The 15,191-nt window shown below is 42.1% G+C and overlaps 2 protein-coding genes and 1 non-coding gene across 3 annotated transcripts; 1 reads left to right on the top strand and 2 right to left on the bottom strand.

The window, feature by feature from the left end:
* The first annotated feature begins 1,374 nt into the window (after window positions 1–1,374).
* LOC128735234 (platelet glycoprotein V-like) lies at window positions 1,375–2,388 on the top strand. Its single transcript, XM_053829729.1, has 2 exons — window positions 1,375–1,397; window positions 1,464–2,388. Exons 1-2 carry the CDS (start codon window positions 1,375–1,377, stop codon window positions 2,386–2,388), a joined length of 948 nt encoding a protein of 315 aa, XP_053685704.1.
* Window positions 2,389–3,161: 773 nt separating this feature from the next.
* Window positions 3,162–13,991, bottom strand: LOC128737711 (inner centromere protein). The gene is made up of 4 exons (XM_053832406.1): window positions 13,862–13,991; window positions 11,601–13,705; window positions 3,456–3,745; window positions 3,162–3,390 (listed from the first exon to the last, which is right to left on the bottom strand). Exons 1-4 carry the CDS (start codon window positions 13,940–13,942, stop codon window positions 3,197–3,199), a joined length of 2,670 nt encoding a protein of 889 aa, XP_053688381.1. The 5' UTR covers window positions 13,943–13,991; the 3' UTR covers window positions 3,162–3,196.
* Window positions 3,861–3,932, bottom strand: Trnap-ugg (transfer RNA proline (anticodon UGG)). The gene has a single exon. It is a non-coding gene; the product is annotated as a tRNA-Pro (tRNA).
* Window positions 13,992–15,191: the final 1,200 nt, after the last annotated feature.

The raw sequence follows: 15,191 nt of genomic DNA, 5'->3' as shown, positions 1-15,191 counted from the left end.
CGGAAACCCGTACTCGTGCATTATCTGCCATAGCTGTTCTCGTTTAACTGTATCGTATGCTGCCCTGAAATCCACGAAAATACAATGCGAGGGCACGTTATATTCTCCACATTTCTGTAAGATTTGTCGGTGAGTACAAATTTGATACTGCCTTACGAATTCTCTTGCTATTGGGGATAAACGACGCAACAAAATCTGGGAGAGCATCTTGGCGGCGTTGACCAACGTGATGCCGCGGTAATTACAGTAATCTAGCCGGTTGCCCTTTTTATAGATGGGACAGACTACACCTTCCATCCACTCCTCCGGTAGTTTCTCCTCCTCCCAAATCCTAGAATTTATCCAATGAAGTGCCGTTGCTAGCGGTTCTTGGCCACCCCCAAAGATAGGAATGGTTGTAGCGAAATTCGTGCAGGTGTAGCGAAATTCGACGGCGAGTACACGGTGTCTAAGAGATTGAAGAGTGAAAGCTAGCGACCGAATATATCGTTGGTCATCTGGCCGTGTGGTAAGACCAAAAGCATGATTTAATAAATCGCCATTTAAAGCAGGTAGACGGGCTACAAAGAACTAACTACTAACTAACCTATCATTAGAATTATGGAATTTGTTATCATAAATATCACGTGAACTAATCAATAAATCGTTTTAAATTGAGAAATTAAAAAAATAATAAATAACAACTTTGGCATACTTGCTTGTGTTTCCTTTTAGGTGAATCACCGTAAAATTTGTGAGCGTCTTTAAAAGTCGCGTCAACTGGGATTGTTTATTTATTTTCTCCAGGTTGGGACAATAAATCTCATTAGTGTATACACTTAGTATTCGTTTTTATTTAAGTAAATTTAATGCACTAACCTTTTACCTAGCAGTAAGAAAAAAAACAGACGATTTTAAAGTTTCACTCAAAACCAGTGACGACTGATATGAGGTAAAAAGCAGAGCTTGCTTTGATTGGATTACTACAAGACAAGATAAGTTCAAACTTAAAATTTAATTTAGGAATTCTCTCAGCTGAAAATCCATTTTGTGATACTAATTTTATCACCACGCGTTTCGTACGTTATTCCGCTCCATAGAGATACACCTAATCTTTCACCAGCAGAAGAGATGCATTTCGCCAAGCAACCAATCATATTAGGTGTACATAAAGTGACGCACAATAGGAGATCGCTGACCGCAGCATCAATCAGCATCGGACGGTGGATACTTGCAGTACATACATCGCCCGACGGCGCATGGAGAAGTACCTAATCTCAATTACGCTCGTTATTACAGTATTGTCCACTGGCCTATTTACTGCAGTGCGATTTCAAGGCTAACGAACCAGATTTCAAGTTCAAGCTAGATGATCCGATTATAACAAGCTAGAAGATGCTTCGCGATGGGTGTGTTTTGTGAGTATCTCCTGTTTCCCGCGCGGAAAGGTTTAAGTATTTAATCGAATAACTTGTTTCTGTTAGGTTGTTTCTGATGGTTTTCATCACGATTGCGCGAGCAACAGGTAAAAACGTGACCTGTTGGGAGTTGCCATGTCGACAAAACCGATACCACTTCGACTGTTGTATCCGACAGTTAGAGATCGACGATCGGACCGCGATCGAGTATGCGAACTTTGCCAAACAGCAGTACATCCTGTTGGAGGACAGCAACATCTACACCGTTTCACCGCAGCTGTTTGAGCTGATGACGGATGCCAAAATGCTGGAGATATCGGGAGGCTTCGTACCGTGGGTACACCTTCAACCGTCCATTACGGTGCTGATAATCTACGACAGTCAGACGAAGAAGATCTTTATCGATCCGGGGGAGAAGAAGAAGTACCGTTTGATTTGGTTGGAAGTTCGAAATGTTACAATGAAAGAAATTCCAGCGAATTTGAATCAGTTGAGGAATTTGGAGCACATTGGACTGGTGTCGGCTGGAATTGAGTTTCTGGTGATGGATCAGTTCGATGGGTTGAACAAACTGGAGGAGCTCGATTTGTCGGGTAATAATATCTTTCAAATCTACGTGAATTTCCCGATGAGGCTACCCTCGCTACGTACGTTGCATCTGAATAACAATCAACTGACGGCAATTGATGTGGGCTATTGGTATATGCCCGAGCTGACCACGTTCGATTTGTCCTCGAACAAGCTAAAGTATATTGCCAAATACAACAGCAATCAGATGGAGAAACTGTGTGCTATTAAAGCGGAGCGGAACCGCTGGAACTGCAAGTGGCTCAGTGAGTTCCTGCACGCTTGCTTTCACTTCCGAGGGTACGGTTTTAGCGATCAGCAATTCGAGTGCGATGAAGGCGAAGAGTGGCAGGAAAATTGCTGCTACGGTAATGAAACCGAATCCGGCTATCAGGAATACCTGAAGGCGATGCAGATGATCTGAATAGTCGTTGCGTGATAGTATAGACTAGCAGCTGAGCAAGTGTAGAGTTAACGAGTTTTGGTTCTTAAAAAAATCTCAAGTGTTCATTTTGGCTGTTCTAAAGTTTTGTATTATTTAGAAGAAATACATAGGTTTATTTTTGAAAGTTAAATTTGTGTTGGATTAGGTCAATCACAACCAATCTGAAAATTACGTTGAAATCCGGATATTCTTTCAAATAACGCAAAAGGTAAAATGTTAAAAAAATACCAAAATATTTATTGAATATTTTCGTTTAATACTTAATGTGTACGAACCAGTAGTGATTGTTATTTCAGAAAGACCACTTTTTTCTCGAACAAGGAAATATATATTAACAAAAGTAAACTGCACACTGGAGATACACCTCTAACATTCTGGGAATATATCTCCAACACTCACTACTGGTGTGTGCCGATAAGAGTATAGATTAACGCAGATAAAATAAATCAATTTGCACATTCGCACATCGAGGTGCCGGCAATCAACCGAGGGCGTGCAGAACTGTATTCAGTGAATGTGGACAATTGAAATTATTAAAATTAACTCCCTTAAGCACGATAGGTTCATTTAGTTTAGCGCACAAGTTCAATCATGTTTTCGTCATATGATGGGATTATAAAAAAAGGAAAAACAAACATTTCCTGGCACACACAAGAAAGGCATGAACAGTTACACCTACCTCATGGAATCCGGTGTGTTTGAACCTACTTGCCATGATTCGAATGATTTCGATTAACACAACACTACAACACGGTATGTTTAAAACATCATCAATCAGCAGTTCAGATCAGTATTTGGGCATCTGCGAGTAGCGGGGCGGGGTTCGCCACACCGCGCTCGAGTTTCGCTTCAGCTTGCGAGCGTCGATGGTGGGGAAAATTTCGCGCAAATCCGGCGTCATCGGAGCCACCGAGAAGAACTGATCGATGATCTTCAGCTGAATCTCGGACTGTATCCTCATCGGTTGCGTCCGGTGTTCCTCTGTTGAAGGGAACAAAAAAATACCATTAAATTAGAATTGTAACTGGGAACTGGGGTAAACTTACTTGTTGACCACGGGGGCAGTGGTGGACGCTTGGTTTTCTTGCTAGTGCCAACGCTTTCATCGTCTGTCGAGTCGTCCGTTGCAATCATATCGAAGCTGAAGTAGGCTGTACCTTTGGATGTCGCTTCCGTGGGCACGGCAGCATGACCGCTTTTCTGTTTCTGCAACAGCAGCTGCTGTTGGAGCTTTTGCTGCTGCAGGAGCTTTTGCTGGTACATTTGCTTGTGCAATTTGATCTCGTAGTTTTCCTTTGCCTGATTTAGTTTTAGTACCTCCTGTTCTCGTTCAGCTCTATGGGAGAACCAAAAAAATGAAAGCAAATTAATCGGTGTGCACCACAATTTTTTCGGTGATTTAAATTATTTACAGAAATTAGATACTTTCAACTGGAGTAAAAAACAATTTCGGGCTCAACCGGGATTTGAACCCGGGACCTCTCGCACCCAAAGCGAGAATCATACCCCTAGACCATTGAGCCTGTTGAATGGTGCAGAACTTAAGCATGTCAGTTAGTTAGGTACATTACCGTTGCATTGAAATCGGCAATAGGACACCATACGAACCGTTGCTTTTCAAGAGAAAGTGCTTTTCTAGTCGTTGTAAAATCAAGATTTCTCACTTATCTATGTTTACCTGCCTGAAAAACAATTACTAATCACATTTTATTTGTGGTACAGTTACTCTGTTATATTTAATTTTCATGACTTCTGCCTAATTTGATAAAAAAACAAACTTTTCCTATACCTCTCCATAGCATCTTACTACCATTCTTCCGTGAGCCCGGAAAAGTGATTTGACACCGTACGAAAGCCGGAAGCTAAATATGTTCACATTTCAAATTGAAAAAATTAAATTTCGCAACATGAACGTAAAACAATATTTTTTACCAACTATTTACTGGTTCAGGTGTCAAACGTTAAGGTTAGCGATAAACACAAAAGAAACTGAGTTGCATGAGAGAGTAATGTTACTGCGCTGAGTAAATTTATTGTCGCGCAAAATTGGGCTGTTTCCAATATGTACAATATGCGTTACAAAGTAACAACATCTGTTGTATTCAACAGGGAAACATTGATAGTTTCAAGGATGGCGCATAATGAGACACTAGCGCCAACTTCTGTTCCTTATTATCAGAAACTAGAGGCGGTGTCCTATTGTCTTGTGCCACTTACCTTGGATTACACTTGAATTTGTCAAACCCCAAAAGCAAAAGTACCGTCAAGGTAAATATAATAGTAAACTACATAATTAACATCTGCAGAGCATCTTGCTTAAAACAAGCCGTAAGAGAACATGGTATGAGCCGTTCTCGTCTATGATTTTCTATAGCTCCTTGCGTTCGATGGTATCATATGCAGCTTTGAAGTCAACAAAAAAAAAAATGGTGCGCGGGATCTCTGTATTCACGGTCTTTTTGGAGGATATACCACAGCGCACATATTTGGTCCATTGCTGACCGTCCTTCAACGAAATCTGTTTGCATTTAGTGAGAGTCCGTAAGAGTTCTCAAGGTCTGATCACTTCACGATCGTCCATTAAGATATTGCCGTTCTTATCCTGGCACATCTCGGCATGCGGCAGAAAGCCTTTGCGGGATACGTTCAGGTTTCAGGTACGGCATTCTTGTTTGCTTGCTGTTTGCTATAGAAAGACTGTGTATCAATTACTGGTTTTACTACCGACTCGTAAAATAACAAGTGTGGGCAGCAACAGTGGTTTTTGCGAAGCTCGGTGTGAGAGGCAATTCCGGTTTCCCTTGTTGAAGGAATTCTACCCGTCTGAACCAGCGACTATTTATTTATTTATTATTATTATTATTATTAATCAACGGGCTCGATTTAGCCGCAATGATTGTCAGGTTAACATATAAATAGTCAATTCGAATTAAGTGAGTAAAATGCTATCAAACGTATACAAACAGATCTTAAAGTTACTGTATCTTCTTCGAGATTTACCTCTCCCGAAAAAAAAACAAGCAAATCTTTCCTGTAGTATCCGTTGTGGCAGATGACGACGACACTCGATTAAAGGCCCGCTGCAGACCGCCGACAGCGCCGTTCATGCTGTAGTAAGTGCGACGAGGTGGCAAGCTCAACATTGCATTGTTCCGCAGCGCTCGTGGTTGAACATTTATGTTAACCTGTCCCAGAAGCGCGGGGCAGTCATTTGTCTCTTATATGCTATCCGCGATAAACAGTGCTCTGGAGCTAGCCCTACGAACACGGAGAGGTTCTAGATCGATCCGTTGACAGCGCCTTTCATAGCTGAGAGGACGGAACGGGTCTCTCCATGGCAGTTTTCGCAAAGCGAACAGTATAGCGATTTGCGGCAGTATATGTCACGAGAAATTTGTCGCAATCTTAAAGATAATGCCTAAGGACCTTGAGGCTTTAGCGACAACATACGAGATATGATGCTTGTACATTAACTGCGAACCTAAGATAACGCCCGAGTCTTTAATATGCGAAACACGTTCAATTTCTGTGCCCTCGAGCTCATGACGAAACAGGATCGGATCTTTCTTACGGGAAAATGTGATTGCTGAGCACTTCTTCGGGTTCACTATCATACAGTTTACACCAAGTGGCACAGGCCTCGAGTTGATTTTGAAATGACAGTCGCCGGTCGAGCGAATCCGGAAGTACATTTTAAGACCATCTGCATACGAGAGTCGTGTCCCTTAATGACCAGATTAACGTCGTTGAAATAAAGCATAAAAATCAGAGAACCTAGGAGGCTTTCTTGAGATATATCTGATGAAGCTGGAAAGCTATCGGATCGATAAACTCCAACGGCAACCACCAGCTGTCCATCAGTGAATCGATCTGCGGATAAATCCTAGTTGGCATAATCGACAGTGTTTTGCTTTGTAGGAACTCAGCGCCATTCGCTAATCTTCGTAGTTTCAAGGATGCCACTTAACCAAAATGCGATCAATTGAATGGAACGTTGACGGTCAGACCTTATCGAATATAATAGAAAACACACCTCAAGAACTTGACGGGTTATCGGGCCTCTCCCAAATGTATTGAGAAATAAATGAATGGACCCCAAGTTGCCCCGTTCCTAATAATCGAAAAAACTAACCGTGTAAAAAAAGTACTTGAGTGTACATTCAATTACGCATCCCTGCTACAATCTAAGATATACGACGGCTGCGAAACCGTTCTCACTGACGTCGACAAATGTGTGCATCTCCACATCTGCTTCAACGGGGGATCAACGGGGTTGATAGCATCGGAGAATCTTGACGGATGTTATGTGCGGAAAAACTGCCAGCCACGTCTACCATTTTTCGAATTGTGCATCCTGGATTGGACCATCCCAGCCGGTCGATGTACTCCCGATTTCCTATCGTTCTATTATAGGACAACTAGAAAATCAAGATTCGACATAAATCCTAAGGGAATGCACACCATCATCAGGCCGACGGTTTCCCGGACAAAAAGGCGACGATCTTGTAGGTGTAACAATCTGTTACGTTGCTCCAATATCTAGACTTTTCTCCTTGGAAAAATGTCATCGACTTAGGGTCGTTAGATTATGGCGTCCACATCAGCCGGATAATCTCACTCGAACCGCTTCGAATTAGTATTTTTGATATGCTGCGCAATGCTCCGAACATCATTACCTGAACGAGACACACGCTAAGTTCTGTCTCAGTTTCCTTCATCTAGAAAAAGCGCTAACAATGTTGGTCCTCCGTCAGCAGTAGAATCATCAGTGAAATATTTTTTTTGGCCCGACATACCGCTATTTTATACTCTCGGAAGCCGATTAGGATAGACAGGAATGACGCGAGCTGATCAGGGCCTTCTAAGAAAACTGAGTTGAGGGAAACAACCGGCTGTGAAGTCTGTAGATAAATTGAGGATCGAGTCCTAGAAACGCGTTTAAGCTTAAAGCTTTTCTTTTTTTATGACGAATATCGGGAAGGCACCATACCTTCAAATGCGATTCAAGGAGTTCCGCTGAAGACAATTTTGTAACGTAACCTTTGCTATGTTTCTGCATTTCTGCCTTGAGCACTTCTACTAAACCTGTTTATTTTGTCATTGTGAAGACATTTCCACCGCCGGAGGGCCATTATTTTACTGCTTGGAAGCCGGATATTCGCGTACTTCTATGGAAGATCACAAACGAACCGATTTTCCCTGAAGACAGTGGGTAATGCCAATAAAGTCTGGTAATAACCGAGACAATCTAGTGTAAAGTATTACTTAATTGCCTTGTGGAGTCTCTTGTTATGCTCGTGAGTCGTGGTTGCACTTACAAGTTAGGACACTATGGTGATTTAAATACCCTGCCGCCTCTTCCTTACCAGTGCAGTTGCCGTACACCCTCCAGTCTAAGCGGATTTAATCGGCGATCGGTTCTCGTTTTCCTTTTTTTTGATCCCATGTCCGAGTTTCGCGTCGTGGACGCTTCAAGTAGTATTCGAGGTAGGTGAGAATAATATCTCAAACAAAATTGCAAAGTCTTGGTCATCGATGAATGCGTAAGTCTGTACTGTATTTTTTGGCACATAAAGCATGATTGGAATGGTATGGAATAAGACAGCTGACTGACACTGGCGAATATTGCAGTTCGACTCTGATGCTTTTATTTGATGCTCTGATTTGTGATGTGGTACCGTACTTTTTCTTTCGCTTGCAGGCAAAGCTTGCATTCTGTACAGAGACTGTAGATTATAGAGGCGACAAGGCAGTCATAAACCGCTAAATTTTGAACCATAATGGAGAGTTACCTTTATTTGTGATGGTACTCTCCGTTTTGATTCAAAACTTAGCGGTTTTTGAGTGCCTTGCCGCCTCTGTAATCTATAGTTTCTGTAGCATTCTGTCACTATCACCCATTTCGAGTCGTAACTTAATCCTTCGAAGGTGCTAAACTTTGCAGTGCACTGCTCCTTGCCTGTTTTGACGTTCTGTGCTTTGCGGGCGCTTCGATTGATAATAAACAATGTACTGTTTGATACTGACTGGAAATGGTAGTTCAAAAACCCATATTTCTTTAAACTCCCGCATCGTCGATCCTGAACGATATCCCCCACGACGATGCTTGCATCTTCAACTGTTTCACGTATACCTCGGCCAGTCTAACCACACTAACCACAGTGATTACAGCAACGGCTTCACTAGCACGCATCGAAGGGAAGCATTGAAGATAGCCGTCGATACCATATGTTTTGATAGTAGCAGCCACATTCCTCACTTCCAATGCAAAGTTAATCACCGTCTCCAGGTTTTCCTGATCTTCCTGACGATCGACTGTTACGATGGCTTCTGGACGACCGTAGAGCGTTCCCTTTTAGGCATTTGCCGAGCCTTAGCATATTTTCTTCGTTCGTGAAGAATCCGCACACCTGTGTAAATGCGTGGAACATGGAGTAGAATAAATGCCACTCTTTCAGTGTTCCGCATCTTGACTCCGGTTTAGAATACAAACTGTCTCTTCGGGATTTGTAGTCCGACGGCGAAACGAAGCCGATCGTTAACCCAGAAGAAAGTGGTTACTTCCCTCCAAAGTACCAAGATTCATCGAAAGGCCAAAGGACGCACTGGCGTGGCTATTCGATGTGATTGTATTAATTTCGGGTGCATACAAAACTCTCACCTCAAGTCTTGGTTCTCGAAATCGCCGGCACTATCGTTGTCACATCATTAAAACGTGGAGTGTAAAATTATTGATGATGAACTTCTGATAACAGCTGCTCAAACTGTATCCACGGAGTGAATCGCGTTTGCACAGTACTCGGAAGATTTCCTGGATTTAGATGGTTAACGAACGGTTGGTTTGTTCGTCGCACAGGCTGTGAAAACAAACCAGTTTATAGGAGTTTACCGAGCTGGTTATTACGAATACAAATTACGATCGATAGATTATGCTGGCGATAGATGCACATCCGAAGTGTGTATTCGATGTTAGGCCATTTTATAAATTGCTAGGCCCAGCGAGAATGAGGCTTGGTAATGTGTGACATCCGTGCCTTGCACACTGGGCATGAAATAGACACTATATTGGTCTATAGCATCTTATCCAGCAACTCCTATCCCTACCTCCTCGTGCTACCAACCCACAGTAGTCCAAAAGGGCGAAAAGTGGAACTTTTTTCCTTGTGTGTTGTTTTCATTTTATCATTTATAATATTTCATTTTATATATTTGTGTAAAAACAAGCAACTTTGACGAAGATATAAAATTTCTAACTTTATCGAGTGCTGAACTATAGGCCATATTCTTTAAAACTTCTTTAAAAACTGGTTTGCATCCTTAGCTTTTGCTAGTTGCATTTTACAAAAATACAATGTTCTAGGCAATTATCGAAGCTCTCAAAATACACGTTTTTGCAGAAGACCGCAAATCTCTTGGACCTTTACTTGCTGAGTTAGCGCATATTCAAGCTTTAAATTTCCACAGCTTCACGAACCCATGGGGTAGAATGGGGCAAGCGGATTCATGAAATCAGCGCTTCATCTTAAAGCTTAAGTCGAGTACTATAAACTTGTATGGATTCCGCTTGGGCCCAACCACCCAAATTAGTGTGCGGTAAGCATACGTTTTAGGTGTTTTGCGTTCGCGAAAGGCTCGATACACGTCCATTTTTTCGTAGTGTTCGTAGATGGACACATGATTTCTTCGGCGAAGTTATAGAATATAAAAAGATAAACAATTTTGGTAAAGAAATGACATTTCTATCTCTATCGAGTGCAGAGTTGTAGAACATTTTCTTTGGAAATTCTTTAAAAATAAGTTTTTGATATTTAGCGTATGTTGGTTGCATTTTACAAGAGTATATGGTTGTAGGTGATTATTGAAAGACTTAAAACACTTGTTTTTGCAAATCTCTAGGACCTTTTCTTACAAAGTTATCGCTTATTTAAGCTTTATTTTTCCTTAACTTCACAAGCCAAAAGCGATAACTTAGCAAGTAAAGATCCAAGAGATTTGCGGTCTTTTGCAAAAACTTGTATTTTGAAAGCTTCGATAATTGCCTAGCACATTGTATTCTTGTAAAATGCAACTAACAAAAGTTAAGGATGAAAAATCAATTTTTAAAGAAGTTTTAAAGAATATGCCTTATAGTTCAGCACTCGATAAAGATAGAAATTTTATTTCTTCAGCAAAGCTGCTTGTTTTTACAATATTTACAACTTTCCCGAAGAAACTATGTCTATATTTCCTAACACAAAAAAGTGATTTTTTTATTTTCATTGTAGTAAGCGATGACGAACTTTTGACAGTTTTATATTAAGGAGGATATTCATACGAACAAAAGTGCTGAAGACCATAAATAATCAAATGAAAGCAAAAAACACTAGGAAAAAAGTTCCACTTTTCGGCCTTTTGGACCACTGTGCAGCCGGGATACGAGCAATTTCGGTGGAGAATGGGTACCCAACCTTAGTGAAAACCGAGCAAATATGATGACAGAAAAAACTCTCTCGAGCTACGCAATACTGTAGAATTGATCGCGGGCACAAGGCATCACGAGGCATAACAGGGCTCACCTTCATTTATTAAAAAAATAAAACTATGCCCTCTACTATTCCTACAATAAGCCCGCGGGTCACTCAAATCACCTCACAGGGTTTCACTCAAATCTCCACCAAATCACCAGTTTGACCTGGAATCTAACAAATGTTTTCTATGTTGTACAGGTTAAGCATAAAGATCAAGTCAGAATGTTATTCAAAGCCTCTTTGATATGCCATAAAGAAGTAAACTAGGACTGCTGCTATTTTTACTGTTTATCGAATTTCTAATTCGCATTGCTCCGTGTAAAAACGGTGACAATTTTTTTTGTTGGGTTAAAGATAAAACGTGTCAATGCTCAAATTATTACATTATTTTGACGCAACTAAATTTAAAGCCACCGAATGGTTCGGCGCTTTGCATTCTCTGTAACAATTTTTTCATTTCACGAAATAGAATCTCGGATACTAGGATTTGTTATCTCCTTTAACTGATTTATAGCTCAAATAAACACAATAGATCAATAGTTTGATCCGTTAAAAAAGTTATTTGTGTTTAAAATATTTGATTTCTAATGTTACAATTCCAGATCCGTTTTCACAAAGTGCTACCCAGTATAGTAAACAAAGTTTAAAAAATGTTAACAGTTTAAAATACTATCCTCCACTTACCTCTGCATCTGCTCCAGCCGGGCCAGTTCCTCGCGCTTCTGCTCCGCCAGCTGCCGCTGGTTCAGCTCCTCCAGGTGCCGCCGCTTCTCGAACTCTTCCATCTTCTTCGCTTTCTGCACCTGTTTCGCGCGCAGTTTGTCCTCCTTCTCCTGCACCAGTTTGCGCATTTTCTCGTCCTTTTCGCGCATCAGCCGTTCGGCGTGCTCGCGCTTTTCCTTCTCCAACTGTTCGCGCTGCTGGTGCGCGAGACGTTGCTTTTCCTCGCGCATTTTCTTCTTCTCGTCCAGCAGGGCTAACGAGGAACTGGAAGAGGCACCCGATAGGGTGCCCAACCGTTCGACGCTGGGTTCCCGTGAAAGGCTGTGCGATTTGGTGAGCGTGGCCGATGCTAGGGTTGGTTTTTTCTGCAAGTGAGCCAACTTTGAGGCCGACGATGACATACCTTTGCCCAGCTGGGAAAGTGTGCTTTGAGCGGTCGGTGTCGTTTGAATGGGGCCGACTTTTGCGGACGACGGAAAACGTTGAGATGCCAATGGAGTGGTGGAAGTTTTGGTCGGCAGTCTGACCGTTTGCAATGGGGTTGTTACTTTTCCCGTGCGAGTGTGCATTGGAGAGCAGATGGCCGCTTTTTCAAAGGCCTCTATTCGAGTCTTGATTGGACTTTGCATACTGAATAGGGCGTGGTTTTTCTTCTGATTGGGTTTTGCAACGGTTGGTGGTTTTTTCGGAACCGATGGTTTTGATTTGGGCTTCGGTTCCGGTTCCGGACTGGGGTCTTCCAAGTGTGAATTGTCCTCGGTCATGATGCTAGAGTTTACCGGGGCTTGCGGCTGTTTGTCAGCGGATTTGTTTTCCATTACGAAAGTACCATCTCCAGCCACCGGCAATTGGCGAATGTCAAACGTGGCATTCGCTCCATTTTCCGGAGATTTAACCTGGAAAGTACCGTTAGCAGTGCCGCCATTTGGAGATGGAACCACAAACGTTCCGTTTGAGGCCGGTACCGAAAAAGTTCCGTTTTTCTCCATGGCAAAAGTTTGATTTTTCTCTGGTTCCGGCCCAACATTGACTTTTCCTACAGATACCACCAGTGGCCGCATGATTGAGTCACTATCGATGGCATCTTCGTAGACAGACTTTTCCGACGCAGCCGGGCTTGTGTTGTTGGTGGCCGGCTTTTCTGCCACTTTAGATTTGCTGGATTTTTTAAATCGTTCTCCGGATAATTTTTCAGTTTTGATATGCACTTTTTCTTCTACCATCTGAGTGGACGCCTTCTTCTTGCGAATCCGTTCCGAGGTTTTAACCGAAGAGTTCGATAGGCTGGATTCGGCAGAGGACACAGCCGATGAAGACGACAGTTCATCCAGATCCTTCTCTTTTTTGATAGGAACTGGAAAAGCGTGCGAAGCTTTACTCTTTGATTTGTCCGCTTTTTTCGTACGTGTTCTAGCCTTCGGTGGTGGCATTGCCGGAGGAGGCATCTTTTCACTAGCCTCATCATCCGATAGCACTTCTACCTTCGGAATTGGCTGCGGAATAACCATGATAGACACTTCTCTTGACGGTGGAGCCTCCTCGGCATCCTTATCCTTTTCGTTGTTACTACCGAAACCTTCGTCGTTTGATTTGCGTTTATCATTTTCTTGTATTTTTTCTAGAGGAGCTACTCCATTAAGAGCATTGCCATCGTTTTCCGTGTCCACTTCCATCGGTTCCACCCGGTTTTTGCGAACCTCTTCCGAAATGCGTTCCTTCTTGATGGTTACGCTAGGTTGCCGCATTTTTTCATTCAGCGTGGGTTCTTTCAGATGCTGTGCGGCTTTGATACGAGCAGTACGAGCTGGCCGCGTATGACTGTGTTCCAGAGAGTCGGAGACTTCTGGTTGCTTTTGTGACTGTTGTTGTGAAACATTGTTTACGCTGTTTTTCCGAAGAGAACGAGAGGCTGTCGAGCTGTTCGACGCGCTTGAGGTTTCGTGTTCCCGGTCACCCTGAGCACCATCGTTAATCGAATCCAGTCGCTTAGGTCGTTTCTTATTTTGCACCGGAGTTCCGGTGGAAATACATTGGGCAACAAATTCGTCGACGTTCTGAGTGCTTTTCTGAAATTTTGAAACACTTTCGTTAAAATTATTCACAAAAAAAAACTGGACGATTTGATTTCGAAAATAATTTGTTCCGCCAAAATTGCACCCGGAACTTTATTGTGTACAGCACAAGCATACAAAAGTTGTCAGTTAACAAAAGTTTGACCTTACCTTGAATTTTTCCTCCAAGCGCGATTCCGCTGTTAATGCATGCAGAATCAGCTCATCAAATTTGGACATTAGATCGTCCATCGCGAGGTTTATTTTTTACCCCAACCAGGGATTAAAACTACTGAGCAAAGGAAAATTCGTTAACGCATAAGCACCATGAAAGATGCCGAGAAATGCGATATTGCACCGGTCACGCTATGCAATCAATTCCGATTCACTAACATAAACCATCAATATTGGATATTCTATCGCACAAATATTTCACTTTTAACAGCAATGAACAATAATCAGAAAAACTTTTCCCGATCGAACGAATATCAACGGCGGCTGGCAAAGCAAACTTCTAACAAACAGCGAAAATGCAAAGGAAAAAACGAACGATCTGTGATGGAACATGGAGTCGCTGAACTGAAACTGTTCGAAAGGCGGTCGGTTTGAATTTGACGCCCCGTTAAAAAATAGTTGACAGCAAAGTGCATGGATGCCCATGCAGCCGTGCAGTCATCATCAGTGATGCAGCTACACTGAAAATAAAACGCTCGTTCTATAAAAGTATGTTTTTGCGTAAATGTCGATGTATTTTTAATATTTGAATGTATGAGTGACACTTTGTTCAGAGTTCGAACCGAGCGCATTTTTCATTACAATACACGATAACTCGATTTATTTTCACATACGCTCTAGTTGCGCACCCTACAATCAAAACAATTTTTACGTCGAAATTATTGCAAATTGCATCAAAAACGCGAAATGCAAAAATCTTGCAAACAGTTTACAACTAAAATGCTAGCAGCGAGCTGTAAAATATTTATATTAACTTATTGCAAGTGTCAATCCCAATAAATCGACATGAATAATTGACGGCTCACTGCTGGGATTTTGCTTGCAAAATGACTGCAAGTTTCTTGCATTTCGCGTTTTTGATGCAATTTGCAATACTGAAAAAGTTATGTGAATTCTAGCGACACTGGCATTCTATATATATATTGATTCTACTGGTAAAAAGTACAAATCCGTCTTCATATGTCGGAAAACCGGCCTTTTTGCAGGACTGACCGGCCATCTGCTTTGCAAGTGAAAAGCCGGTCGGGCCAGCCAAAAATCGGCCACTTGGCAACCCTATGTTGTTCCCGTATCCAAGACACGAACCAGCAAGATGTTTGCCACCAAAATATCCATGAAACACCGGCGACAGCGGCTACAGTTTCTACAATAGAAGAAAATTCTTCAAAAACCATCGTCCTACACATTTTGCTTGCACACTAGCGCCCTCTGTTATGCATGTTGCGGAGTAGCTTGCATTGGCAGGGTTTTATGCTGTAGGTTTTTT

The sequence above is a fragment of the Sabethes cyaneus genome, chromosome 2, assembly GCF_943734655.1.
Source record: "Sabethes cyaneus chromosome 2, idSabCyanKW18_F2, whole genome shotgun sequence".
Classification (NCBI taxonomy): Eukaryota; Metazoa; Arthropoda; class Insecta; order Diptera; family Culicidae; genus Sabethes; species Sabethes cyaneus.
Note: the sequence above shows the minus strand (reverse complement) of the source record. Positions and strands in the feature narration are given on the sequence as shown.